This window comes from Labrus mixtus, chromosome 3 (genome assembly GCF_963584025.1).
Source record: "Labrus mixtus chromosome 3, fLabMix1.1, whole genome shotgun sequence".
NCBI lineage: Eukaryota > Metazoa > Chordata > Actinopteri > Labriformes > Labridae > Labrus > Labrus mixtus.
Window position 1 is genome coordinate 6,116,203 of NC_083614.1, and position 27,475 is coordinate 6,143,677.

General features: G+C 38.6%; 2 protein-coding genes across 3 annotated transcripts in view; one reads left to right on the forward strand and one right to left on the reverse strand.

The window, feature by feature from the left end:
* LOC132956355 (sex comb on midleg-like protein 2) overlaps positions 1-27,475 on the reverse strand; it is a 486,888-nt gene that overhangs the window by 201,113 nt on the left and 258,300 nt on the right. The gene's annotated exons all lie outside the window — the stretch shown is intronic.
* Positions 5,890-14,560, forward strand: slc34a2b (solute carrier family 34 member 2b). The gene is made up of 13 exons (XM_061029591.1): positions 5,890-5,979; positions 7,266-7,313; positions 7,400-7,531; positions 7,618-7,746; positions 7,895-8,038; positions 8,949-9,060; positions 9,174-9,369; positions 10,164-10,259; positions 10,517-10,628; positions 12,006-12,173; positions 12,291-12,407; positions 12,503-12,627; positions 13,581-14,560. The coding sequence occupies exons 2-13, from the start codon at positions 7,268-7,270 to the stop codon at positions 14,121-14,123; spliced, it is 1,920 nt and encodes a 639-aa protein (XP_060885574.1). The 5' UTR covers positions 5,890-5,979; positions 7,266-7,267; the 3' UTR covers positions 14,124-14,560.

The window sequence follows — 27,475 nt, forward strand, 5'->3', positions numbered from 1 at the left end:
CAAAGGTCATCAGTCATCATTACCAGCATCTCATGTTACATGTCTTTTCACTACACAAGGCCCTGTCCTTTCACCATCTGATATTGTTTTCACAGGTTTCTTATTATTACTACTTGTCCTTTAGATAACTGACTTTTTATCACATCCAAGTCCAGTTGTGTAGCCGCTCAGTCTGACCGTCCTCGAAGATTCATCCAGTCAGGGCGAGATCTACCAGCTTTTAAAGTTTTATGGTTTTATGGATTACAGCTCAGCCTGCTCAGAGTCGTCCTGCAGGCTGGCCCCCGGCTGTAACAAGAGGGCAAACAGTTTGACCCCCAGTGGACTGTGCCAGCATGGCAGAAGGCTGGCATGAACTCTGTTGCCTTGAAGGCAATGATTGACTTTGATACCTCACCAATTTTATAAGAAAAACAAAGTGTTTAAGATGAGTATGAAAGGCAGAGGAAAACAAAGCTTTGAAGGGAGGAATGGAAGTATGATTTTGAACGGGGTCCTCCATGTAGGTTGAATCAGGAAAGTATACATAAAAAAAAAAAAAAAAAGAATCCACCTGTGCTTGGTAGTATTTTGATTGGCGTGTGGGTGGAGGACAATGAAAGCAGCATTCCAAAGGTTAAGGTAAGTCTCAGCTGATCTTTGACATCATATGTGGGTCTCCTGAAGTCACATGGGGGAAAAAGTTCCATCACATCTAATGGGTTAGTCAATAAATAACCAAGGGAACTGTAAAATAAAGAGTGTTGGAGCTGCTTCTCCATACTGTATGTCACTGTGAACGCCCAGTGTCATGCTCACATCGTGTGAAGAGAGAGAGGGGGGGGGGGGGGGGGGGGGGGTACAAAAATCACTGCTGTAATCAAAAACTGATATCAAATACACATGATATTACAACAGGAGCTCAGCCTCTGGGCGTCGACACCAAATAAATCAATAACGTAGAACCTCAATTATTTATAAACATTTTAATTATTAATTTGGTGCTGAGTGTGGCTTTTGTGTTTCTCTACGTGATAATTGAAGGCTGAATGTTATCCTTCTGAAAAGCAGTGGTGCAATATTTGCAGATATAATGAAGAAGAAACGGTGATTTACTACTTTAAACAGACTGTTTATCCCTCACAGTGTTTTAAATGTATTCTAAAGAAAGATATTCATGACATTCAATGTGATAAAAGTGAGAGTTAAAATGTATGATATGAAGAAGTAATGCTTTAAGTTTTATATTATCTTAACTCATCTTATGTTTTAACTTGGTCATTTTTTATCTTACTTACTTTGTCTATTTATGTTTTATATGTGTATATATACTTTTATTATTGTTAATATTATTGTTTTTTTGATCATTTATTCACTTGTTTCTATTTCTTTTACTGCTCTTACCTTCTTATTGCTGTTATCTTTTGATTTGCTTTTAGCTCTTTTAGTTTCTTACATCTTTTTAAATCTTTGCTCCTCTTGGTCTCAGCTCGTGTTGTTGGGTTCTTGTGTTGTCTGGGTTCTTATGATGGTTCTTGTGATGGTCGGGTTATATATGTCTGTTGGGTATCGTGCACTATGGGTTCTTTTCTGTTGAATTTAATTTAATTATTTTTAGTATTTTGCATTTGTTATGTTCTTGCTGTTGTTTATGTTCTTCTGTGTTTGGTTTAGTTTGCTTTGTTCTTGTTTTTGTTGTTTGTCAAAGCACTTTAGGTGCTATATAAATAAAGTTATTATTATTATTATTATTATTATTATTATTATTATATTCCTTAATGGTATTATAAAGTCTGGATAGGTGACAGTGTAAAAGGTTTAATTGGAAATATGAAGTATCTTTAATGATCAGGTCAGAAAAATCCGCTGTGATTTGAATTCCATCCTCGGCCACATGTCTGATTTGTCCTCCAAGACTCTTAACCCAGAGTTGCTTCCGCTGTTTTGTCGGCGCGTTTTAATAAGTATGGATGGGATAAGTAACTTTTGAAGGTCACTTTACCTAGCAACCTCTGCCATCAGAGTGTGAATGTGTAGGTGTGACCTGCAGTGTGAAAGCGCTTTGAGAAGTCAAAGCTCAAGTCCTTTTAACTTTTACCCGTCTATCAAAATAACAGAAACGGGTCTCCAGCTGTCCCAACTTTTTTTGAAGCGTATTCCTGGAATCAATTAAAAAATGAGTATTTAATTTTCCAAAAGGGTCACAATGTCTTGCAAATCATCAATTATCAGGTTTTTTTTAATTTACATTTTACACAACGTTGCACTGTTCAGTTAAAGAGCTTGTACATTACATTCAGACTTCATCTTTTTCTGAAATAAGAGACAAAATAATGACTGAAGTCATCTCACGATAGCTTAGATTTACAGCAGTCTACACCGTACTCTATGTCAGGAGGCTTTGTCTGTTTGAAGGTTTTCAAAATTAAAGTTACACATATGAACTAAAATCAGAATGAAACACCCGCTGGATCGTTTCAACAAAGGTCTTTTGTATTGTTGTAGTACTCAAAATCAGTCTAGAGACCATTTTTTTGAAGGTCCCGTTCTCATCTCGGTAGTGAAAGCATTTTTACTCGGTCTCGTCTTGGTCACAGACTGGACAAACTCTGGATTTTCAATCAAGACCAGGCTAGAAAAACACTGAGAAGCCATTTTTCCTCATCATAACTGTGATTAGAAGGAAAACACCTCTTTGTAAAAGAACAAATAACTTCACTCCATTCATAATCTGATTCTTATATCCCAGTTACGTTTAAGTAAGGGACATGCCTGCTGCACACAAGATGATGATTATTCAGTGATATTCATGGTCTTGGTCTTGTCTCTGTCTCGCCCTGCCTTGGTCTAAGTCTTGACTTGGTCGATCCCTAAATGTCTTGGTCTTGTTTCGGTCTTGGAGCACTCTGGTCTCGGGTAGGTCTTGGTCTCGGGTTAGTGTGGTCTTGTAGACATAAACACATGTTGACTAAAACACATCATTTGATTGGCTTTTGTTTTTGTGTTTAAAACATCAGATAGTTATGACAATGGTTTGAAGTTTTACTGGAGATATTTTACTCTTATTTAATCACACAGTTTATTTTTCCTGTATTTAGAAACATGTTGGTTTCATTTACATCATGTATTTGTAGAGACATGTAATTATTAGCCGTTTTCCTGGTAGGTGTAGTTGTTTTGATGAATACTGTGTACCCGATGGTCCCTGAGCTGCTGTGATATCATTTGCTGTAATTGGGTGTAATGATTGTTGGTCATGAGCTGTTGTTATGAAGCGGGATGATACACGCTTTAGATCACCTGGGAGTGTTGCTAGCTCTTAAGGCTAATTAGAATAACAAAGACGGACTCTATTTTCTGTTTTATTAAGATGACTTGTTATTTATTTATTTGTGAGCCGGCTCTGTATGTGATAAAAGGTTTCGGAGGCAGAGTGTGACAGTCTGTTCAAACATGCAGCTAAGAGCCTAAAAAACCCTTTTACACCATGCAGGGATCAATCTGTGGGGAGTGTTTCACACATTAAACTAACTCTGGTGACCAAAAGGAGATTAAAAAGCATCACTTGGGACTTTTTAAAGCTGCCTTTGGAGGCTATTTACAGAGAGTGAAGTCACTGGAGAATTTCTCAAAGAAAGCATCATCTCTTAAGTACAGGAATGGGAGGATTTCTCACAGGAACTGTCATGCAAGTCCCACTTTTCCATCTCAGATCTGTAAGGAGAGTGTTTCTTTCCAATCAAACACATATTCTCTTATATTTATTAAAACAAAGCTGTGATCTGCTTTAGTTTAGATTGTTCCATGAACTCAGTGCACCCTCCTTTTTTAGTAGAGTATCAAATCTGTGGTGATTGTTTTATTGCAGTTTGGGAGTAACCGAAAACATCATCCTGGATTAATCATTGACTCCTCTTCACACCGTTTATTTAAGATGTGATAGTCCATGAAGATATCTCACTCATATCTCTGGCTATAAACTAATAAGCGATAATTGTGTGTGTGCTCATGAAAGTATTATCTAAGGGGTGGTAAACTTGTATGTGTGTTTTTGCTTGTGTGTGTGTGTGTGTGTGTGTGTGTGTGTGTGTGACAGTGTGTGCACATGCATGGTTAGACCAGTGTGTAAGGAGGTTTTCAATAAGGATACAAATACTGGGAGGGGATTCTTCTATTTTTAAACCTATTGGTCTCAGCAGAATCCTTGAGAACAGATGACTGATCAAAGTACGTTTAGTGAAAATGCTTTTTCTTTTCTTTAAGTCTGACAACATGACGGAATGGATCCCAACAGAAAAAGAGAAAAATCTTTTTTTTAAACCACAAACAAAAAGACCTTTTTCACTTCAAAGACACCAAACTCCATTAACAAATTGTTAGTAACATTATATTATATTATGATTCTTCAGTGTTTTAATGCTTAGTTCAAGACCGACCCAATATTCATAAGACATAAAAACACTCACATTCATCAATCTGGGCTACTAGACCAGCAACTCCTGTATTAAATGAGGAAACATGACTGTTTTTGTAAATGGAGTCTGGTGGCTTTTAAAGAGCATTGTAACAACTGTTTCTGTTGAAAAAAAAGCATCCTACATTTCACAACACAGGTCTGTAGCTGTAGGAATTATAATTACATATAATATATATAATATAATATATATATAATATAATTAAATACATCACATTTTTGGGCACTTGAATAATAAACATGATCTTGGATGTCTTTGATCAGGGGTCATTTTCCCGAAGGATACTGTGCAGCAATAACAGCCTGTTTCTAGTCGGTTCTTTTACTGTTTGTCCATGTTTTAGTATCTTACGTATTGCATTATAATGTCTGTATTGGTAAAGTATCACTGTTTCTGTACTTTTTAAGTCTAATGCTTCTGTTTTAATCCTCAAAGCCTCACTAAGGACAGAGGTTTCAAATCAGCCACGGCTAGAAACCTGTATGTATCTACTTTATATTTTACACATCAAGCTAAGTTCATTGCATGTGTCCCTTTTAGAATACAATAAACTGTTGCAGTAATCTACTACAGCGATTCCCATTTGGACCCAAAAATGTGAAAAAAAGGAAAAAATAATTAAAAGGACTAGAATGGGCCTATAATAATAATTATGGCTTTTTGGGGGGGGGATCTTTGAGTAGGAGCTTTTAAAGATACGTTTTGGATTCATATGAGAGAAAATTGGTTTAATAAAATCATGAGTCTTTGTGTTCACAAATGTAATGAGCACATGTGAAGATTGGTGTTTATTCTTGAAAATGGAGCATAAAAACACAAATAATGATTTTAAGTTTCTGGTTATATGCTGACACCAAAACAATTTCAAGCACCACCAGGACCGAGTATAGCTCTGTGGAAATGCAGCTTTGTAATGCATTTATTACCACTAGGGGGCAGCTCTTTAAATGTTAAATTAAACATCACATTGTGTTAAACTACCTGTGGTTTGGACTAAAGCTTTTAAACACGTGCTCAGCCACAATGGGGACTTTCTTCATGCAGGTACATTCTTTATTTGAGCTATTACCAAATGTGTTGACCAACTTGTTGTGATTGTAATAAAGGGAGAAGAAACAGGTAGGGTGATATTAGGTTTTTTTTTTACATCCTAACTGTTTTATCATTTCTAAGCATTATCCTCCTCATAGTTCAAAAAATTATTAGTGTCATCTCATCTGAGTGGGTGTGTGTGTGGTGTGTCCCACATACACAGACTCACCTTAACCGGCTGCAGTCTGCAAACGTATGCACGACCTTTGAACTGACTGCTTGTGTGTGTGTGTGTGTGTGTGTGTGTGTGTGTGTGTGTGTGTGTGTGTGTGTGTGTGTGTGAGAGAGAGTGAGAGAGAGAGAGAGAGAGAGAGGGGGGGGGGGGGGGGGGGGTGTTGGTGTGGCTATAAAAGCAGCTCTCAGTCTGGACACTAGTTACAGGTGTCCCAGGTGAAGCCTCACCCACTCAGCGCTCAGAGCTCCGCTGCAGCAGGTGCGTATTCCTGCACAGAGAGAGAGAGAGACAGAGAGAGAGAGAGAGAGAGAGACAGAGAGAGAGAGACCGCATGGACGCTCAAAACACCACTGTAAACGAGGGAATGTGTAAAACAGGTTTGAAGGATCAAAAAAAGGCGGTAAATGTCACGTAAAGACGACTTTATTTGGTCTTATAGACGGTAGAGGACCGTGACGTCAAATGTAGTTTTCATTTTGTTCGTGCGTTTTTGATTTTGTGATTGAGTTCAAACTGATCAGAGTGAAGCTGGTCAACTTCTGGCTGAATGTCGGTTCATATTTATTATTTTAACAATTAGTCTTTGCAAATTGTTTAAGGATTAAAATCCGTGCCTTGACAAAGTAACGTATTCTTTAGATGTTGCTCCAGCACTAATCACTAATCCAGCACCTTCTCATTTTTTTAAGGAAATTTTATAATTGCGTTGAATTTAGAATTAAGTAATATTTATTTATGTGACTGCGATGCCTGAAAGCAGACAGATGTTGTTGTTTTTTTTTTACATTCTCTTTTTTTTTTTCATTCTGGAACTTAACACAAGGTCCAGCAGAGTCAGACCAAAATGTCCTCCGGTTATAAAAGATGTTATAAGGATTGCTTGTAGACTAAAATGGTTTAATTTTTTAAGTATTTGTATCTTTTGACATGCAGAAAAAAAATCACCAATATCAGATGTTAGTTCAACAACAAAAACCTCCTCCTTGTAACTTTTAAAAACTGTAATTGAATCTTCAGAATTCGTTCATCTGAATATAAAGCAGCACATAATAATATTTCATTCATGTGTGCTTTTTTTAATTTTTGAGAATTAGTTTAACCTGATGTCAGGATAAACAGTTTTTATGTTGTAAAATCTGCTCCACTGACCATTTGCATCATTGTTTTAAAGAGTCAGTTTCTTTTTAAAAGACAACACATAGGCATTAAGACAACAACGTATTTCTTTTTGTGACCTCTGATAATTTATGATTTTGAAAAATCTTTGAAATGACTTTACAGTTGATCAAGCTGAGGTGGTTTTAGGACACAGCTTCTCAATGTTTTTAAGAGCGTTGATTAGATTGTGCAGGACCAAAGGAAATTTAAAAAAGTATTTTGAAAAGCTATGAAAGGCACATTATTTAACCAGCATTACATGCAGCCCCAAAAGCAAACCAGCTTTTTTTAATTTTCTTGCATATTGTAGTTACATAAAAAAAAACATTTGTATCTAATTATTATTTTGTGTATTAAAATGTTGTAACTTTCTGTGCTCTTTGCAGTCATGGCTCCAAGACCAGAAGTGGGGACTGATTCCTCCCCCAGGCTCGGTATGTTCTTTTCTCTTCTCCTCTCTTCACACTTGTTTTTTTTTTTTTGTTACACCTTGTCTAACCTCCTTCCTGTCCTCTATAAGATGACAACACTATGTCTAAAGACATGGCCATCCTGCCAGCTTACTCTACTGTGGACCTGGTGAATGAGGACAAAGACCAGGATGATCCGTGGGATCTCCCGGAGCTCAAAGACACGGGGGTCAAGTGGTCAGGTGAGACAGCTCGCCATGATCATAGCACAGTGTGTGTTCTTTTTTTAAAAATTGACTCTGATTCACTGTTTTATTTTCTTCTACAGAGCTGGACACTAAAGGGAAGCTTATGAGAGTGCTGAGCGGGATTGTAAAGTTCATCATGCTGCTCGGCCTCCTCTACCTGTTTATCTGCTCGCTGGATGTGCTCAGCTCAGCTTTTCAGCTGGTCGGAGGTAAAAATTATCCAAAGATTCATATTTATTATCCTGTATTGTAATCACAGCACAAACCTGCACACGGTTCATTTACAAAGTCCAACAAAGTGCTGCTTATTTAATGTGTGGACAGTGTTTTTGACCTGTGTGTGTTTTTTGTGAACAGGCAAAGCCGCTGGTGACATCTTCCAGGACAATGCAGTGTTGAATAACCCTGTGGCCGGCCTGGTGATCGGTGTGTTAGTCACCGTGCTGGTGCAGAGCTCCAGCACGTCCTCCTCTATTGTGGTCAGCATGGTGTCCTCTGGATGTAAGCACACACACATGTACGCTCGCTCACACACGCACACACATGCATGCTCACACACAGGCATGCACACACATTCATCAGCACTTAGAGAAAACATGCATGTGAAAAAAAAAGACTGCATAAAATAAGTGGAAATATATTACTGTTTTATTTTGAAACAAGACAATGTTAAAGTGCTTTAAATTTGAATTATTTCCAAGCAATTCTCCTCAGTGTTTAAATTTAAAGCCAATGCTGACGTGCCAAAAAACTGCAGGTCCTTGAGTGACCACATGAGGCTGGCTGCAACAGCCATGTATGTCCCATTAGCAGCCATATTAACATGCAGGTACTAAAAACATCTGTTTTTGCTTCCACTGTACAGTAGGGGATTTTTTTTTTATAGCTCAACCGTTGTGAATATATTAATGCTAAAAGACGTGCCTAATTAGAGGTGTTGCTAACCCATTAGCATGTTGTACCTCAGCTGTGCCTCTTTGCCTGTTAATAGATTGACCAGAAGTTAGTTTGAGTCAGCATTCATGGCGACCATCATCCATTAACTTCAAAACTCTGTTTAAGAAACAAATGGGTGACATCACTGAGACCATGTCCATGTTTTATACAGTCTATGATTTTCTAAAGGCCAGCAGAAAGGTCGATACATGAAGGAAATACATGAGAAAATGAGCCCTCTTTCTCAGTTGGTTTATCATCTCAGTAAACCTTTTACTGATTAGTTTATGGTCCCAATCTCTCTCCTTGTCACTGCCCACTCGCCAAATTTGGTCATTCAAGACTCAAAAAACAAGACGGTGACAGCGATAAAATTCAACACCAGGCTTCAAAACAGCAGTCCACAAACTGTTACACACTGGTGGCTTTGTTTACCTCTTACATAAAAGTCTATAATGATACTCATAATCTTCAGTGCTGGATGTGGAGTCTGCAGTGCCAATCATCATGGGTGCCAACATTGGAACATCTGTCACCAACACCATCGTGGCCATGATGCAGGCAGGAGACAGAAATGAATTCCGCAGGTAAATCAGTGCTTAAAATGATAAACATCTTGTGATTAACAGAATAATATGAGAATAAAAACTCTAGAAACAGTGAGTGGTACATATTAAATACAGTGTTTCTTCACTTCCAGGGCATTTGCTGGTGCCACCGTCCATGACTTCTTTAACTGGCTGTCTGTGCTGATTCTTCTGCCCCTGGAAGTGGCCACAGGTGTTCTGTACAAAATCACCCACGAGTTAATCAAAGCCTTCAACATCCAGACTGGAGAGGATGCCCCCGACCTGCTCAATGTCATCACAGACCCTCTCACTGACTCCATCATCCAGGTAGAGTGTGTAAACATTAAAATAATAAATCTTTAAAATGTGTTTTAACACATTATTTAAAGACACCTGAAATGGCAGGAAGTCATGATGAGAAAAAAAAAGTGTGTTCAGGAGAGGGTAAGAACCTGCTGGCTTATACATCAGACTTTACCTCAACTTGTGCAGGATAAAAAAAAGTATGCTGACTTTGCAATAATAACTTTTAACATTAACAAAAAAAGGTTAATAGGAAAGTTGATAATGTTTTTGAAGTTCAGAAGCGATTACTCACTTTTATAAATCAGTTACAGAAAACTTTGGATTAACAAAAACTTGATTAAAAACAGATATTTATGAATCTTTGTAGATTGCTGATAATCCCCTTTGACTGCCCAGTGTTGTAACCATAACATTCATATTCTCTTTGCCTCATTAATTTGCTTTCAACTAAAATGTGATGAAAAAGAGGATGAGATATCTGAGGAAAAACCTTTTAGATGAACTGACATGCAAGAAAAATCTCTTCCAGTTCTTGTGTCTCAAGGATTGGAGTGTTATTCAATTATTAAAAAATCATGTTCAGCAAAAAGGTTTTTTTTTTTTATAAACCATTGAAAAATCATGAATGTAAATAATAAGGGTCTCATTAAAGATCCCTGTGGCACTCTGCAAAAACTCCAATCTTAGCAAGTGTCTACTTTGTAGTCAAAAAAAGTTTCATAACGCTTAATATAAGCCACTGTATGTAATATTAACATCACATAATATGCAGTGTCATTGTAAAGGTTTATTTTCTTGTGCTTTGTGTTCCTCAGCTGGACAAATCTGTGATCACTGGCATTGCAACCGGTGACCCGGCAGCGCGAAACAAGAGTCTGATCAAAGTATGGTGCAAAAAATACACAAACACGGTAAGAGCTGCCTCACAGGCGTTAAGTGTTAGTTTGCCACATGCTGAAAATAGAACAGAAGCAGTAAAAACATGTGATGAAGCTGTGGTCACTCTGATTTTGTCTCTTAATGACTGGTATTGTCCTTATTGTTTCATGACCGCAGTGATTCTGTTGTTAGATCATACTTTTAAGGTTTGTTATTTCATAAAAGGTGTGTGATCATTAAAAGATTACCACTGCATTGTGTGTTTTTGAAAGCTGTTTTTGTCTCTCAGTCTTTCTGGAACACAACAGTGGAGAACTGCTCTACCGGAGGTGTCTGCTGGGAGGAAGGAAACCAGACCTGGACCCAGATGAACTCGTCTTCGACCATATACCTGGAGAAATGTAAGCATGCTTCCATTAGTGAATACCCCCGGTGAAGGAAAGGGAAAAAAAACAACATTTACAAAGCAATTAGGATTACCTGATCCACTGAAGCTCGCTGGAACATGAGACACATCAGCCCTTCTTCATGCCCACCCTCTGATGTCGGCACAATGAATACCTTTGAGTCCTTGTAGTGACTCAGCTAAAACCTCTCTGACCCTTCTGCCTGCTCAATAGGTCTATTCATGCTTTGTTATTGAAGCATCATATACTGGACCACTTCATCAATGTAGTCTATTAAAGGAAATGCTTTTGTTTTTCATTAAAAAAATTTGGAAACTTTCAATTTGATGAAACTTTCTTGAGTAAAAAACTGTCCCCAGTTTTCCTCCAAATAACTGGGTACTCTGTCCTGATTCACAGAAAGGTTTGCATGGCTTTTGCACTCCTTAAATACATGCAAAGGGTTAAATGAACCCCTAACTGCACTGCAGAAGAAACAGCATCTTTCTGTGCCACTGCCATTTGCGCTTCTTTAAATTTTGCAGTCATTTAGGGGGAAAAGTACCCCTTTCTATGCAAATCAGCCTCATTGCCTAAATCGTGTAATTTACAAAAACTGGCACTAACAGCCACGTACAGTAAAAGTTAAAAAAATCACCATCAACTGAGAGATGGTGGTAAATGCGCCACAGTTTATGTAAGGTATGAAATGCACAATCTTTCCAGTGACCCGGACAATAATAAATATCTGTTTATAAAGACTGTAAAAATATTACTCCAGCTATAACTATTATATATATAAACAGGGTTTAAACCAGTCCGAAGCCATCAGGGACTCAACACTTCATCCAAGTGTGTGGAGCCGTTACGCAAGGAAGAGGATGCAAGTGTTGTTTTTTTTCTTCAAGTTGCCCTTCTCTAATCCATTCAGGGAGGAAGCTGTTTATTAAAAAAAGTGAAACTCATATCCCAATTTTTTATGGCTGGCCTTATAGTTTAAAAATAAACTTGGAAAAGTTTCCTCTCCCATCCTAGCTCATCATTTTTATGTGCTTTGTCAGCATGAGAGGACAGATCCACGCAGGTGCAGATTTTCTCCACATTCAGACCCTAAACAGGAGCATACTGCACGGAGCAGGACCACTTTTTGGGCCTGAATAGCCCTATGTGGTGTGTGAATAAGACTGAGACCTTCCGACCTTGAGATAGCGGCAGCAATTGTTTGGTTCTACAAGCAGATGCGATTCATATTCAGTGAGACAGGCCCTCAGTTTTTCCATTTATTTTTATCAGCTCCATTTATCAAACAAGCTCGGCTATGAAGTGAGTCATGATGTACATGAAGCTATTTTTAGCGTACAGTGAACACTCATGTCCATCATCTCTTTGCAGGTAAACATATATTTGTCAATGTGAACTTGCCTGACCTGGCTGTAGGCCTCATCCTCCTGGCTCTGTCTCTGCTCGTCCTCTGCTCCTGCCTCATCCTCATTGTCAAGCTGCTCAACTCTATGCTGAAGGGCCAGGTGGCTGTGGTGATCAAGAAGCTGCTCAACACAGGTAAAGAGAAAGGAAAATCATCATCAGATTTGATAAAACTCCTAATTTTCCTGGGGTCATGATGTGCCTGCTGCATCAGGTTTATTGCTCACCTCTGACCTTTCTGTTTGACATCAGACTTCCCCTTCCCCTTCGCTTGGGTCACCGGATACATCGCCATCATGGTGGGAGCAGGGATGACGTTTATTGTCCAGAGCAGCTCCGTCTTCACCTCAGCTATAACTCCTCTTGTTGGTAAGTCATTTTACATTAATGACCTCGCTTGTTTAATTGTTTTTTGTTTGGATCCCGCCATGACTTAAATCTTGATCTTAAACTTCTTTGACCAGGTATTGGTGTGATCAGCCTGGAGAGAGCCTATCCTCTGACTCTGGGCTCAAACATCGGAACCACAACCACGGCTATACTCGCTGCTATGGCTAGTCCCGGAGAAACACTAGCCAACTCCCTGCAGGTACCATGCTTTGCAGAATATCCAAGAAATACAGTTATGTTATAAATACATTAAAGTTATTCAGTTATTAAAAAGTTATGAATCATAATTTGTAAACTTAATTGTGAGCCAATTTGGGCACAAATTAGACTCTCAAAGCAGCTGTTTATTTGCCCAGCATGTGGAAATACTGTTTAGTGTGTTTGAGCTTGCAGTCTGGAGTGACAGACTGGTCAAACAAAGCAGGACTTTCACCAAGGAGACTAATCTTTTGAGTCCTGTGTGAAACAGTTGATACCTTAGGTGTCTGTACAGTTATCCATAAGGGAGCCGTGAGAAAAACCTTCACACTTGATGACAGTCGGTGAGAAAGAGTTGGACTGTATAGTTTATTTATAGTATCCTACAGAACATTGTTTGCTAATATGCTGACGAGCTACTCTTATAAATAGATTGTAAGAAGATTTTGTTTAATTATTCTGAATCTTAGGAGGATTAATCCTGATGGTAAATCCCAATACTTCTATTCTAGAGCAACACTATTAGATTGACAAATTGGTTTATCGTGGAACATTTCAAGTGCTATTTAATGAAGTGAAGTAAATATTCATGTTCTCTAAACTTAAAGAAACAAAACTAAAAGATGCCTAGGATAGCTTATTATCCAATTTGGGGCTTTTGACTTTATTTAGATAGGACAGAAGATAGAATATGAAATCAGAGAGAGAGAGAGAGAGAGAGTGGGTGGATGACATGTAGGAATGGAGCCAAAGGTCATTCTTAAAATGTAGTTTACCTGCTTGTATCTGTTTAAACATCATATTAGACTCAATATTTATGAATTTGTGAGTAGAAAAACAAGACATAAAAAGATGTCACTTTGGGTAGATGGCCATTCATAATGTTTGCTGCTAGCATGGATGTAGTTGTTATTTCAGTATTTTAAGTATTTTGTTATGTGTATTCTTTCCTAGATTGCACTTTGTCACTTCTTCTTCAACATCTTTGGGATCGCTCTGTGGTATCCCATCCCCTTCATGCGGTTGCCCATCCGGCTGGCCAGAGGTCTGGGGAACCACACGGCTCAGTACCGCTGGTTCGCCGCCCTCTACCTCTTCCTGTGCTTCCTGGTCTTGCCTCTGACCGTGTTCGGCCTGTCGGTGGCCGGCTGGCAGGTCCTGGTGGGTGTCGGCGTTCCCATCGTCTTACTGGTGATCTTTGTGATCATCGTCAATGTCATGCAGTCTCGCTGCGTTCGCTACCTGCCCAAGTGCCTCCGCACCTGGGACTTCCTGCCCCGTCCCCTGCACTCCATGGAGCCCTGGGACGCCGTGGTGACCGCCACCTTCGGATTCTGCGGGCGACACTGCTGCTGCTGCTGCAAGTGTTCCAACTGCTGCAGTAAACGGGAGGAGGAGGCGATGACAAGCATCAGCAAGAAAAGTCTGGAGATGTACGACAATCCAACCCTGACGAGAGATGACGATCCAAAGATTATCAAAGCATCTCAGTTTTAAGATTATTCAGTGAAAACACGCCCAACTCAATGCAATAATGTAAGCGTCTGTAATTCTTCATGCCTGCTCAGGGTGTGGTCTGTCCATGATTTGTCGATAAGCACTCCATGTTCATCTCTCTTTTACTGTCCTGCTGGAGAACATGCACACAAGTGTTGGACATATTATTATAAACCGGCTGTTTTTGTTTTTGTTATGTCTATAATGTTTATTTTATGATGTGTTTTTCTCAGACTCACTTATCTGCTAACTCTGGGTGATGCCAACTTATTTTTATATTTTTTTATGAGATGTATAAAAGACATTTGGTTTTTATCTTTCTTTGAATTTTAAACCTTTTTAAATTTCAAAATATTCCTGTAGCATTTAAAATGTTTGTTATCCTGCAGTATTTAAGACTCTTTAATATTTGTAAATAAAATAAATTCATATTTTTACGTGGCAGTGTTGTCGCTTCTTTTATCTGTACCTGCAGCATCACTTTTACGCAGACGACACAGTGCTGATAGAGCGGTCAGAAGTCAAAGTCATCAATAGTTATCTTAATAAGTTTATTTGATTGTCAGCTCAGTGATCAGAAGACTCACCGGCTTCCTGTAAGTGTGACAGTCATTTTCCTCCATATCAGATTGACCGTTAAACAGTAAACAGGCAAAGTCCACTCAGCGTAAATGAAGAGTAATATTTTCTGGGAAACTTTTGATCCCCTTTGTGATTCAGTTTACAAAGATTTATAAGAGACACATTTGTATAAAATGTTATTAAGTGTAAAGTCTATAATTGAGGCAAGGCTGAAAATTTTACCAGTTTAGGTCCTTAATGGGACCAGTAACAGCAGGAAGAGTAGTCCTGTGACCTTGTGAGTCCACTCAGTGGAGGAGTATCACCTCCTTCACGCTGCTTCACAGAACTTAGGTAAGGCAAGTTTATTTATAAAGTACTCTTAACACAAGAGACAAAGAAACATTCTCTCATACTCTTATTCGTGTAAATATTTCTTGTACCTATTATTGATATTTTACTTAAATTCCTATTCTATTTGATTAATATTTTTATTACTATATTTCTACTGCTATATTGTATATCAATCATTTCCTGAGACACATTTCAGAGTTGTTACTTCTGTGGACTTACTCTTTTAAAGCTGGTTTGATATCTCAAAGTGAAAGTATATATTTAAAGTTGCAGTCAAAATACTGCAGGCAAGACAAGTGACGTTTAAAATGTCATATATGTGGCAACTCAAATTGAATATTAAGAACATTAAAAGCATTAAAGGAAATGTGACATTTAGCAAAAAGATACATTAAAAAACAAAGCACAGTCCAAAGACATGCTCGTTAGGTTAAGTGGTGACTCTGAATTACTTGAGATTTAAGTGTGAGCGTGAAAGTTTGTCTGTCTGTAAGCCCTGTAATTTACTGGCAACCAGGACAAGCGATAACAAGATAATGGATGGATAAAATAAAAGAATTAAGTAAAATACATAAGAAATAATTAAACTTATGGAAAAGCACCAAAAATAAAAACACAGTTGAAATAAAGAACATAAACGGTCAGCTTTGGTTATTTTCTAATATATAAATATGTTTATTTTACTGGAACCTCAAGAAGAGAAAGACTGAGCGAAGTCAGCTCAGATCACTTAACACATTTCTGTTAATATCTTCAAGATGAAGAGGACAGGAGGAGCACATCACATCTCCAGAATAACTCTCATGAATTCACTCCCACACGCCGGACGAGGACATCATCTGAAAAAGTATTTCTGTGAAAAGGTCAGCCTCACATCTCACTGCAGCTGAATAACCCCGACTGTGTCCCATCATCACAGACTCTCACTGTGGACCTTCAGCCTCTGCAGCCTGTTATTACACATTACATTCAGAACTACTGTTAACTCGACCTCCTGACACGCTGCTGGCTTTAATGCTGTAAATGTTGGATACTGTGTTCATTTAAAGGAACTTGTAGCTGCAGTGCATTCACATGAAACCAGAGCGGACATGTCACAAATCCATTTATATTTTTGTGACATTTCCGCTGAGATCCACAGTGAACAGCATGACTCTTTAACATTACTGAGCATAGACTGAAAAATTCAACACTTGAACAAGCAGAGGAATCTTATCCAGCAGTGATTGAGGTAAATATTGGACTTAAAGGCTGCTTTGAGGTGTATTTTTTTATACTCTTTCTTCCTGAAATGTGGCCCTACACACCCATGAAGCTGCAGGTGTTTTCATTTGTTTTTCCTTATTTAACCCCCTCTCAGTATTGACCGTCTTCTTAGTTTTATTGCACCTGTTTTATTGTGAAGATTCACTTCTTTATCAGTGTTATTGGTTCACAGAGTTTGGTGACCTGGTGTAATTCCAGCAAAGCTCCACCCAACCTCCAACGTGGAGGTTTATAATCACATGAGTTGGCGGGAACATCTGAGTGGGAGTAGAGAGAGGACCTTAAAGATGTGCTTGTATATCTGGTTTATGGTTCATCAGTATGCATTGTGCAGCACTGTTAATTATTGTAGTTATAAAAACACAACAGCCGGCTGAAAAAACAGAGTAATTGCTGAGGTGCGGAGCGACTCAGAGCTGCAGTAAACAGGAGGACAATGCATAATGATCTGACTCAGTTTAAAGCTGCTCTCATCGAGACTTTATACAAAGAATGGCTCAGATAACTAACTTTAAAAGGGTTTGTGACCAACACTCAGATAATCTTCAGATACGTTTAAGGATATTAACAGATTGTTTAACACCTTTCCGCTCATTGTTGAATTTGTCTTGCAGCCAGAAATTGTTTCCATGTTTGAGCCCTCTCTTGTGATAAACGTAGATTCTGATTGTGAAGCTATTGAGGATTTCCCCCCTTAGAGTCAGGAGGGTTAAGATTCACTAGCAGCTAAATCAGATCCATTAATCCCTGTCAGCTGGAGGTTCGCAGATATTTGCTGCAGATGTTTGTTGTCACTGATATCTTGCGCGATGGAGGACAGAAATACATCCAACAGACATGCCTGCTGTTGCCATGGTGATTCAAAATGCTGTCTTAACAGCTTGTGCAGTACCAATCAGGAAAAAAAAAAACTGAAGTTGAGGAATCAGCTCTGCGATCTGCTCTCACCGTGTGTGTGTGTGCGTGTGTGTGTGTGTGTGTACAGTCTAATGAACAAAATTGCTAACATGCTAGAAATTCATCCAAGCTGTCAGAAGCAGCTGCTCGGGCTGTGATTGGCCGTTGTGTACACACTGCACAACAATGGACGCGTGATTGATCTGAAAATTTGGCCAGACTTCCACATCAGTCATGTGACTCAAAATCGCGTTATAAATAGCCAGAATTCGCACCGTTGTACGCCTAATTTTGTTAAACTCTTGAAAAAACAATCAGAGCCTGTCAGTGTTAAAAACAAGCCATTTTAGTGGACCACAAGTTTTTTTGCTCTGTCAGATAACGTAGCAGCCAGCCTGTGTCAGGGCTGCCAGCTGAAGAAATCTACACGAACAATTCCAAACATAAAAAGCCCCACACACAAAACAAAAAAAAAAAGGACCCAGGTTTAAAACTACTGGAATATCCTTTCATGCATTGAAAGATGCGTCAATTTCCTTCTTTGTTGAGAAGTTTGATATCACTTGTTTGGCATATAAACGCCTCCAATCTCAGATCTGGTAAATCATTGACAATAGCTGTAAACAACAATCCTACAATCATCAGAACATTTTAAAACAGTCTGACCTACTGACTGAACATTATGTCAGGGGAATCTGATATGTATTCATTCTCACATACATGTCAGTCAGTGTTTATTTATTAGACTGACTCTTTGTTTTATCATCTCCAAGGTCAAACAGGAATCCACAATATGCATTTAGCAACAGGGACATAAAAAGTCCATTTAAGAGGCAGACTCTGCAAGCAGAATTGGACCTATAGGTGGATAGCCATCTGCCCAGAAATCCCTTTGGATTTTGCACAGAGTAAGAAACAAGTTTTTTTTTTACAATATTATGACACAGACTTCTGTCAGAGCTGAGATGTTGTTGTCCTCAGATGATCTCTTGTGTTGCAATGTGAATATTTTAATGAGCTGATAGTATAATGACTAAAGTGACCATGAATGTTTCTTGATTTACTTTATTGCATGCTGCATGTAGGACGGGTTTTCTTGCAGGAGCTGAGGGAAACATTTGGTTGTTGTATTTCCAGATATCAAAGATAATACCTAATTTTAATGCAAATTCTATGTTACAGTGAGAGAAGTTTGTATTTCACAATCAAATAGATGCTAAACAGCTCAAATATCTTGTGCATGTCACACTTTAAGCAGAGAATTCATTGTTGTTGGTTAAATAATCGTATAATTCTGAGCAATAATGTGGGAAAGAAATATTAAAGTCATGCAGCGTGAACGTGCTCTGAATGATTTTATTGTCTCTATCATTCTTTTCATGCATTCCCATCTTGTTTGTAGAAATACACACTCAGATTGTGTATCTTATTTCTCCAGAACTATGTATTTATTTATGGTCGCTTGGCGGAAACCCAGAGCCCACTCAGCTGTTTTTACTCTGCTGATATCTGAGTGAAAAAAAAAAGTAATTCTGTGAGATAATGCTGACAGCTTCAGTGAATAAAAGCTTAAGATAGATGTTGAAACTCTCTTTTTTCATATTGACTGTCTTGTACAGTATTGTGTTTTATCGCTGTATTAAAATCTGTCCTTCCTGCGCTCTCTGTTCTCCTTCTTTGCCTTTAGTGCTGAGAAAACACCTGAAACGTGCGTGTGAACGTGTGTGTGGGTTGGCGTAGACATATGGCAGCAGAGCTGAAGATAAAAGTGGGTTACACTTCTCATGAACTCTCTGATAACGGATGTTTTCATAGCAGATACAGTTCACACACTGTACACACTCTGTAGCTGTTTCACTTCATTAGTCAGCTCTCTGTCGCTCTTTAAATAAAGCTTTTGTAACAGTGGAACAGTTTGATGTTGACTCATGGAGATAGAAATATCACACAGAAGGAAGGAGGGAGGCTCCCCCAACACTTGATGTTGTTCTTATATTAACGTTTACATCTGCTAAATTATCATACGATTGAATTGCTGAGTGACTGTTTGGTGGGGGTTGTTTCTGTATTAAATGGACAATGATGAAATCGTGAATCAGACTATGGATCATCTTAGATTTATTCAGCTGTGGTCAGACAACACAGAAACACAACACACATGGCTGACAAAGTGCAGACCATCGCTGACCCATGCTGACCAAGATCTCACAATCGCTTGCAATCATTGACAAACATTGGCAAAGTCTTCATCTTCACAGTGTTGATTATATTCTGCTAAAAGGTACATCCTACAAATTCCTGGCTGCTTCGGTTCATCTCTAAAAGGCTAGAAAGAAGACATCACCTTGACTCTTAAATATCAGACATTTACATTTCTTCAGTCTCAGAGTCACATTTCCTTCTCTGCTCACAACAGACACTTCAATCCAAATATAACTCTGCTGCGGTGAGGTCTCTAACACATATGTATTACAGCTTCACAAACCTAAAAGAAGAATTACTCTGAGATGGTTTACACAATTCAAAGATATATCCACAAAATTATCAAGATGAATGAATCCATGAAAATACGTACTAACAGTGACAGATACAAGTGCTGCTCATGAAAACAGGAAAATATGTGAATGTGACCATTGAACATATTATCTATTTCTAAAGGTGAGGGGCTCAGGTTCACTAAAATGTCCTGTTCTTTAGGTGATCCTGGAGTGGCCTTATTAGCGGCCTGATGCCAAGGCCGCTTATAAGAGGGGGAAAGGTGAAAGCTTTCTGGGGCCCAGCTGCATGTGGTTATTGCATGGCGGTTTGCAAAAACATAATCCATCCTAAATTTAAGCATGATAACATGAAAAGTGTTTGACACCTAAATACTCACCCTTTTCCCTATCGCTACTGATCCAATAAGCATGCTCTGATATGATTATGGGATCTGCAGAGGGACTGATAATGAAAGATGAAAATGGTCAAAGATAAAAATATAAAAATTAGAAAATATAAATAAATACAAAAGAGTACACATGAAAAAATACATGTGATACACTGAGTCACGGACAGGAGGGCAGAGAAATATATTTTAAATAGGATTTTTAATTGTATCAACATACAATGCATTGATCCAAAGAGTTTTGGACTGTCATCAGAGAGACTAAAAAAATCCAGGGCATAGATGACCTAGCTGTTAAGTTGTGCCCCATGTATGGAGGCTTTAGCCCTGTGGCTCCTTTCCTGCATGTCATTATCTATACTCTCTACTCTTCCCACTCTATTCCACTTTCCTATCAAATAAAAGCATAAAAATGAAATAACTAAAGAGAAAAAAAAAAAAAAAAACACTATTTCTTGCATACAACCAAAGCCTGCTGAAATGCAAGTGGATGAAACTATTAAGACTACGAACAGGATCCAAAACACTTCTGACACTTGCCTACAGATCCTGCATGTGAGCAAGTACAGTCAACAAACGCCATAACATAACGCCCGTGGTGACCATGGCCACCATTTCTGTCCTGCTGTAACCTGATAATGCATTTTTCTTTATATCTCCTGAACCACTGCTGGGTTTTGATAGTAAAGGTTTACTGTGATATCTTAAACAATGATCATTAACTGTGGAGGCTATCAGGTTGTTAACTTTGAAAACAGAATCAGACGTGATAATATAAGGTCTCTTTTTGGTTCTTAGAAACAGTCATATCCCTCTGACAACATCATCAGTGAATTCACCTTCAACATTCCACCTGAACCCTTTATGATGTTGTGTTTGGTATCATTGTGGACCTTGGCCGTCTAAACGTAGACGCAGACATCACATTTTACGGCTGTATCTTTTCCCTTTCTGTTCTCGCTCTCTGTCGCTCTGCAGGTGATTCTGATTATTAACGAGGTGCAGCTGATGTTTGAGTGGAAACCTTCAGTGTTGAAAAATGAAGCCAATGGACTCGAGATCAAAATTCAATTCACATGCAATAAGCTCCTGCCAATTTGAAAAGACAAATGCCCCATTGTTCATGCACCCCCCCTGCTGGAGGCAGTATTATTCTCCCAGTTTGAGGAGGCGGTCCTTAATGCTGCCCAGGACACTTGAGTGTTTATACTACCAAACCAATGTGGATAAATGAGTGCCAGACCTCTACATGGTCTGAGCTGTTGGCTCTCAATCCGTACTCACATTTGGCTTCCGCCACATAAAGCATTAAATGTACAAAATGACAAAGACAAAACAGGAAGATATTTTGGTCCTTATATGAAGACAGGGTGGGGAATACAAGTACAGCGGATTGAGGGTTACATCCCACAGAGCTTAAAGTCTGCTTTTCGTGGTGGGGTTGCTTGAAGCCACTTCGTGTAATTGATTTTTTTTTTGCTTGCAACCAAAAGCAATTTATAAAGATATGTATCTTTTTACATTTATCAGGAAACGTACCCGAGTAAAAATGTTACAATGTACTTCTATTCCAAAAATACTTCTTATTTCTTTTACAACTTTGCCAATATGGATAGAATAACAGAAAATCTGCCATTGATTTACCATTCCTTTAAGTGTATTTGTATGAATACAGCAAAGCTTCTGAGATTGTATTATTCTCTATAAATCTGTTTTATAATGAAACAGGATTTAAATAAATGAAGGCCAAAGTATTCTCAACACGTCAAGCAAAACAAGCACCAAACTGCATAATGTTTCTCTTCACCAAAACCTGCAAGTTTAAATTCTTCTGTAATGACTCATTTATCCAGAAAACTGAATGATAACAACAAAAAACAGATGAAAAAAAACACTTGTTGCAGCTCTGCAAAGGGTTCAGTCTACTTCCAGTAAAACAACAAACTCCCACTCGTGTGAGAAAACAGTCAAACTTCTGTTCCCGACAAATTTACTTCTGATTCCAGGTAAGCTGCACACTCTGACAGTAATTCAAACTCTTATTTATTGTTGTCAGAGTGTAGCTGTCTGTCAGTGCTGGTGTTGCCACATGACGACTCCTGGGGCTTCCCGTACTCTCTCAGACGCTCTCAGGCTGATCTTTGTGCTGAGACCGATCTGTACTTTTATTAGCTAAGGAAACTTTTAGGCTGAGTGTTGTTGACCCTGACTGTATTTCATCTAAAACAGATGATACTGTGTAAAAAAAAAAAAAAAAAGCTTGCTCTGCAGAATACCAGAAACACTGATTTATTGTCAAAAAAAATGTCAGACCACTAAACGATAAGTGGTGATATGTCTCCTGTCAGCTCGGCACTGTTGAACCTTCTTCTGGTTGACCTTGCTAACAAGTTAGCGAACAGCAACAAACACCCGCTTAAACCTTCCTGCTCAGGATGGTGTGGAGGCTTACGAGAAAGCAGATAAGGTTGCAAAGAGAGCGTTGAAACTAAATGATGATTGCACAATGAAAGTTCCTTATGGAAAAGGTCAAACGAAATCATTAATAAGAAAGGCAGTGTGACATTTTTGGCTGCAGAGAAAATGAGACACGGATACCAAAGGGAGGCATTATAACAGCACACAGAAATGAGTTAGGGTAAAGGATAACAGAGGGAAGTGCAGAAGGGAGGAGGTGAAGATTGGGCATACTGAACTAACATCAACTGTATGTAAGGGCAAGGTGCCCATTGGATGAATGTGATGTTTATAATGCCTTCAGGGTATTTTTGGCATACTGCAGATCTAGCATTTGTTCGCATTCTGCAAACTGCATTTTGGCAAAATCACATTATGTCTTTATTTAAACTCAAAAATCATTGAGAGCATAGCCGTCATTTACAATGCCGTCGAGCATGATAAACAATGAAAAATAACAAACATACATATACATATATATGTACGCATACACATATAAGTATATGCATACACTGTATACATACACACATATATATACACACCATAGATAAACAAAATCATTTAAAAAACGAAAAACAGATAATAAGAAGTATTCAAATCAAAATCAATTAAAACATGTGCAATCAGAAGTAAAGGAGTTAATAATTAAAGATCTAAAATGGCCATAAGAGACCAGTGCCTTGAGTTTTAAAGTGCTTTGAAGCTAAATCCAAGCTGATGGTACAAAGAAGCCAAAAGCAGATCTTCCAAGCTCAGAATGAGCTCTAGGAACCTGCTAGTACAGTTTAGATGTTTTTTCTTAAACAGCCTGGGTCTCTCATGAATGCGTGCATATGAATGAGCCATGCTTCACCAGCTGTTGGCAATCTTGAATGTATCAAGTTAGACATTGAGATGGGGAAAGTTAAAGTGTTTTTTAGCAAGATGCATGTTTTTTAAAGTGATTGTACATTTTAGAGACTGAATTGATGTGTTGTATTTTTTTATGTTTTTAATGTTCTTAATAGTCAATGTAATTCCACCCTTGCTAAACCATGTGGGTTACCAAGATCTAAATTCTGCCTCTCAAGTATCTAAAGCTGTTGTTGGTTCCTCAGAATTTCCTTTTTTATTGTGATGATTAAAGTAAAAATCTTCTGGACTATAATTATGAATTATTTTGGTTATCCAAATCTCTCAGACAGCTGGTAATTTACTGATTAACAGGGTTTTGAAATCCATTACCTGACACTTCTACATGTAAACATGACTTTAAAGTAGCTGATCCAATGAATATTTATTCATATAAACTCTACAGTGGCACTCTTTGAATTTTACATGTTTGAATGTGTGATCACATTTTACCAATGCACTGCAGCGATTCATTCACAGGATGGAAGGATGACGAGGTTACTCTTTGAGCTCAGAGTCATTTACATTCTTTAGATCAAAGATTGTCTATTTCATCAGTGATCATCAGTGTGACTTTGTCAGAAACTCTTTGGCTGATTTCTGTCTTACTGTGAAGCCGTTATTGTGAAATACAGCCTGCAGCAGGACGTGTTCCCTTCAGTTAATTGTTTACCAGACAGGTTTCATTATGTCCGACACGTTTGAGCTTAATGAAAGCTAATTTTACAGCCTCATGTCACTGATCGCTTTATTAATGGTTTTTAATTCCCTTCATCACCTTATTCAAGGGTTCTGTTTACCAAAGAGCTACTGTAGATGCAGATGTTACCAAAGAACAGCTGGCATAGATTATGTTTGTTGCATTGGAGAAATGGCATATTGCATCAAAAAGACTGACGATGTGCACGAAGCCTCAAAGTTTCAAAAGTGATAAAACCATTAAACAGCCACTGCCGTCTCTCTGTGCACAACAAGGCTGCCCTTACAACAAACTCGGAAAATGATTTCCCTCCCCTCCTAGCTCGTCATCTCATCATCTTTATGTTGACATAATTGACCTTGAGAGAGCAGCTCCAGAGTGGGCGTGCAGATAGCTTCTCTCCACATTAAGAGACACAGGACAACATTTTGGGCATGTCTGTGCCTGAATATCATCCAGTGCATTTTAACAAAGCATATCATCATTTGTGAATATGTACTGGTGACAGAGCAGCTAGCAAGAGCTATTAGCGGCCGCAATCTACACCTAGTGGACCAGGCCCAGACAGAGTATCCAGATGAAATACAAGTTTTTATTTCTGAGTTAACACAGAAAATTGGCTTTTTGTACAGAAACAAATCAAGTTTTCCGTTATCGTGCAGGAAAAGAATCATTGAAGCTGTGTTCTTGTCAGTGATGGATTACGGCGATGTCTTTTATAGACATGCTGCAGCTTCAACTCTGAAGCCTCTGGATGCCGTATATCACTCCGCCCTCAGGTTTCGATTTGACACTCATCACTGTGACCTGTATGAGAGAGTCGGTCGGCCTTCTCTTGAAGAGAGGCGCAACAAACACTGGTTTTTATATATCTTTAAGGCTCTTAGTTTTCTCTCTTGGAAAACTTCCACCTTACATCACAGACCTGTTGGAGTGGAATATGGGTGCCTACATGACCCGTTCTTCTGATTGGCTCTTTCTAAGTCCCTCAAGCTTTTACTGAACTCGGTAAATCTGCATTTTCTTTTGATGCCCCAAATTTGTGGAACGCCCTCCAGTAAGCTCTAAGGATCGGAGTTCTTCCCTCTCTTCCAGAGTTTAGGAATTTGATTTCAAACAACTTTGTTTCAAATTGTAAATGTTTTAAATGATCTCAGTGGTTTTTGTCACAGATTCTGAGTGTTTGTGTTTTTTCTTGTTTTACTTTGCTTGTAATCTCAACGGCATTGGACATGAGGGAAACCTCAGTGTCTTTTCGAGAATAAATAAAGTTTTGAAATGAAATGAATTTCCACAGACCATCTGGAGACAATCAGGCTGCTGTGTATGGAGTTTATGGACTTAATGAATATAATATAATTTATTTGACAGTTAATCTAAACGTAGTTCGACTGTTATAAATATCTAGTTTATTAGAGTCATGAACCACCATTCATTAGGGGTGGCGGTCTGCCCCCCCAACACAACCTGGTGCCACAAAAGAAAGACACAATGTAGTTTATTGATGGAATTTAAGAAATGTATATTTGTTTTACTTTAGACCAGACCATTAATGCGTTTTATCGTCCTGTTCAGCCGATGGAGAAACACGTTTACAGAATGCTAATAAGGTTCACAAGTCGTGATTCTGGTCGGCAGCCTAGCCTACATCTAGCAAGTAAAGTTTTCCCTGATCCCACCTCTGACCTCTGACCCAACGCTCTGATGTTAATATACAAGCAGACCAAACAGGCATATCTGTCACATAGAATGAATCAACTGAGCTGCATACGCCGAGTTCTGTGTGCTGCATACACGTTACAAACAGACCAAACTTCTTTCTTAAAGTTTGCCGGGAAGTTGTCAAAGTTCTTAAAAAAAAAAAAAAATTAAAACAGAGAGAGAGCCCCCCCCCCCCCCCCCCCCCCCCCCCCCCCCTTCTTCCCCCCACCCTCCAGGGTCACGGTAAACAGGCCACCACCCCAACAGACACACCTGGGGAAAACCCTGCTTCAGAAAGCTCCTGCCCCCATGTACTCATAGTAAAAAAAGATTAAACCATCGGTGTTTGTAGATGCTGTTTACTTCTTTCAGTCTTCACTTTGTCGGGTGGTAGAAGTCGGTCATGTCAGAGAAGCCTCATGAGAAGTGATTGAAGATGAGGAATAAAACAAACCATCACAAACTTCTAGTTCAAGAGTCAGACTGCACATCGCCATGCGCACAGACTCACATTAGAGGAATCAGTTGGCTGTTTGAGAGTTCACTGCGGAGGAATTTCAAAGGAATGTCAGAGAGGTTTTAGATTTCACTGCATGTCTGAGCAGCAGTGTGAGGAGACGTTAAATTAAATAAGAGGGTTACAGACAGTATCATCGAACTCTGTGATTAACAATTACTGTACAGTCACTGAAATTTAACTCAGCAGTAGTGACAAAGTTAAAAAAAAGCAGACGACAGTGTGTCTTGTGCACATGTCACGGCTGTGTGACTCCAGTTTGTTTGAAGCCACAAGACTGAAACATCTACAAATCAAATATTTTGTCTCCTTCAGAAGAATGTCTCTTTTTGTACAAGGACCTTTTTTTTAATCTGCCCGTGTACATCAAACACTTCACAAGTTCAGTTTGAGTTTCATTGAACCAGAAGAAGAAAAAAATATAAATCGAGAGCTTGTCAGTGAGCAGTAATGCTGCTGAAAGAGTCATGATTTATTCTGGTCCAGTTGAGTATATTGATTTCATTTCCTGTTTTATTTTGACATTCATGCTTGTGTTTTTGTATTTCTTAAAGGGTTACTTGGGGTGCGGTGTTTTAGGTTAAGCTTTTAGTGTTTCCTGTTTTATCATTTCTTATCCTCATGTTTCTCCATGTCCTTGTGTTTATTGTTACTGTTTTATTCTTGAGGTTTTTTTTGGTCTATAGTGTTTCCTGTTTTATTTTGTAGTTGTTCTAGTCCAACCTGTGTCAATGTAGTGACATTGTTCCTTTCCACTTGTTTTCAGGTCATACATCTTTGTACCCATGTTCCTGTGTCAACGGTTTTATTCATTGTGGCTCCCTGAGTTTTTTTTTTCCATTTTGTGGATTTTTTGTTGGATTTGTAAGAGTAAGCTTTTTTGCCCTTTTGTTTGAATAGTGTAGTTTAGTCTGCACTTGGGTTCTTCTTGTTTGTTTTTTTACTACATGACAGAAAGTGTTTTACAACCATCCTGGGTCACATCAATCAGTGTGTTCTCCATATTATCATTACACCATTAGATGGAAATACTGAATGTCCTCAACTTCATTTAGAACCATGTGAATGATTTACTCAGGTATCTAGGTCACCCTTCTCATTACAGTCCCTTCATTACCAAATAT

Excerpts from the sequence above, each read along its gene's own strand:
- slc34a2b (XM_061029591.1), top strand. The coding sequence starts at position 7,268 with ATGGCTCCAAGACCAGAAGTGGGGACTGATTCCTCCCCCAGGCTCG. Across the intron at positions 7,314-7,399 it reads TGATTCCTCCCCCAGGCTCG|ATGACAACACTATGTCTAAA; the intron begins GTATGTTCTTTT and ends GTCCTCTATAAG. Across the intron at positions 10,260-10,516 it reads GCAAAAAATACACAAACACG|TCTTTCTGGAACACAACAGT; the intron begins GTAAGAGCTGCC and ends TTTGTCTCTCAG.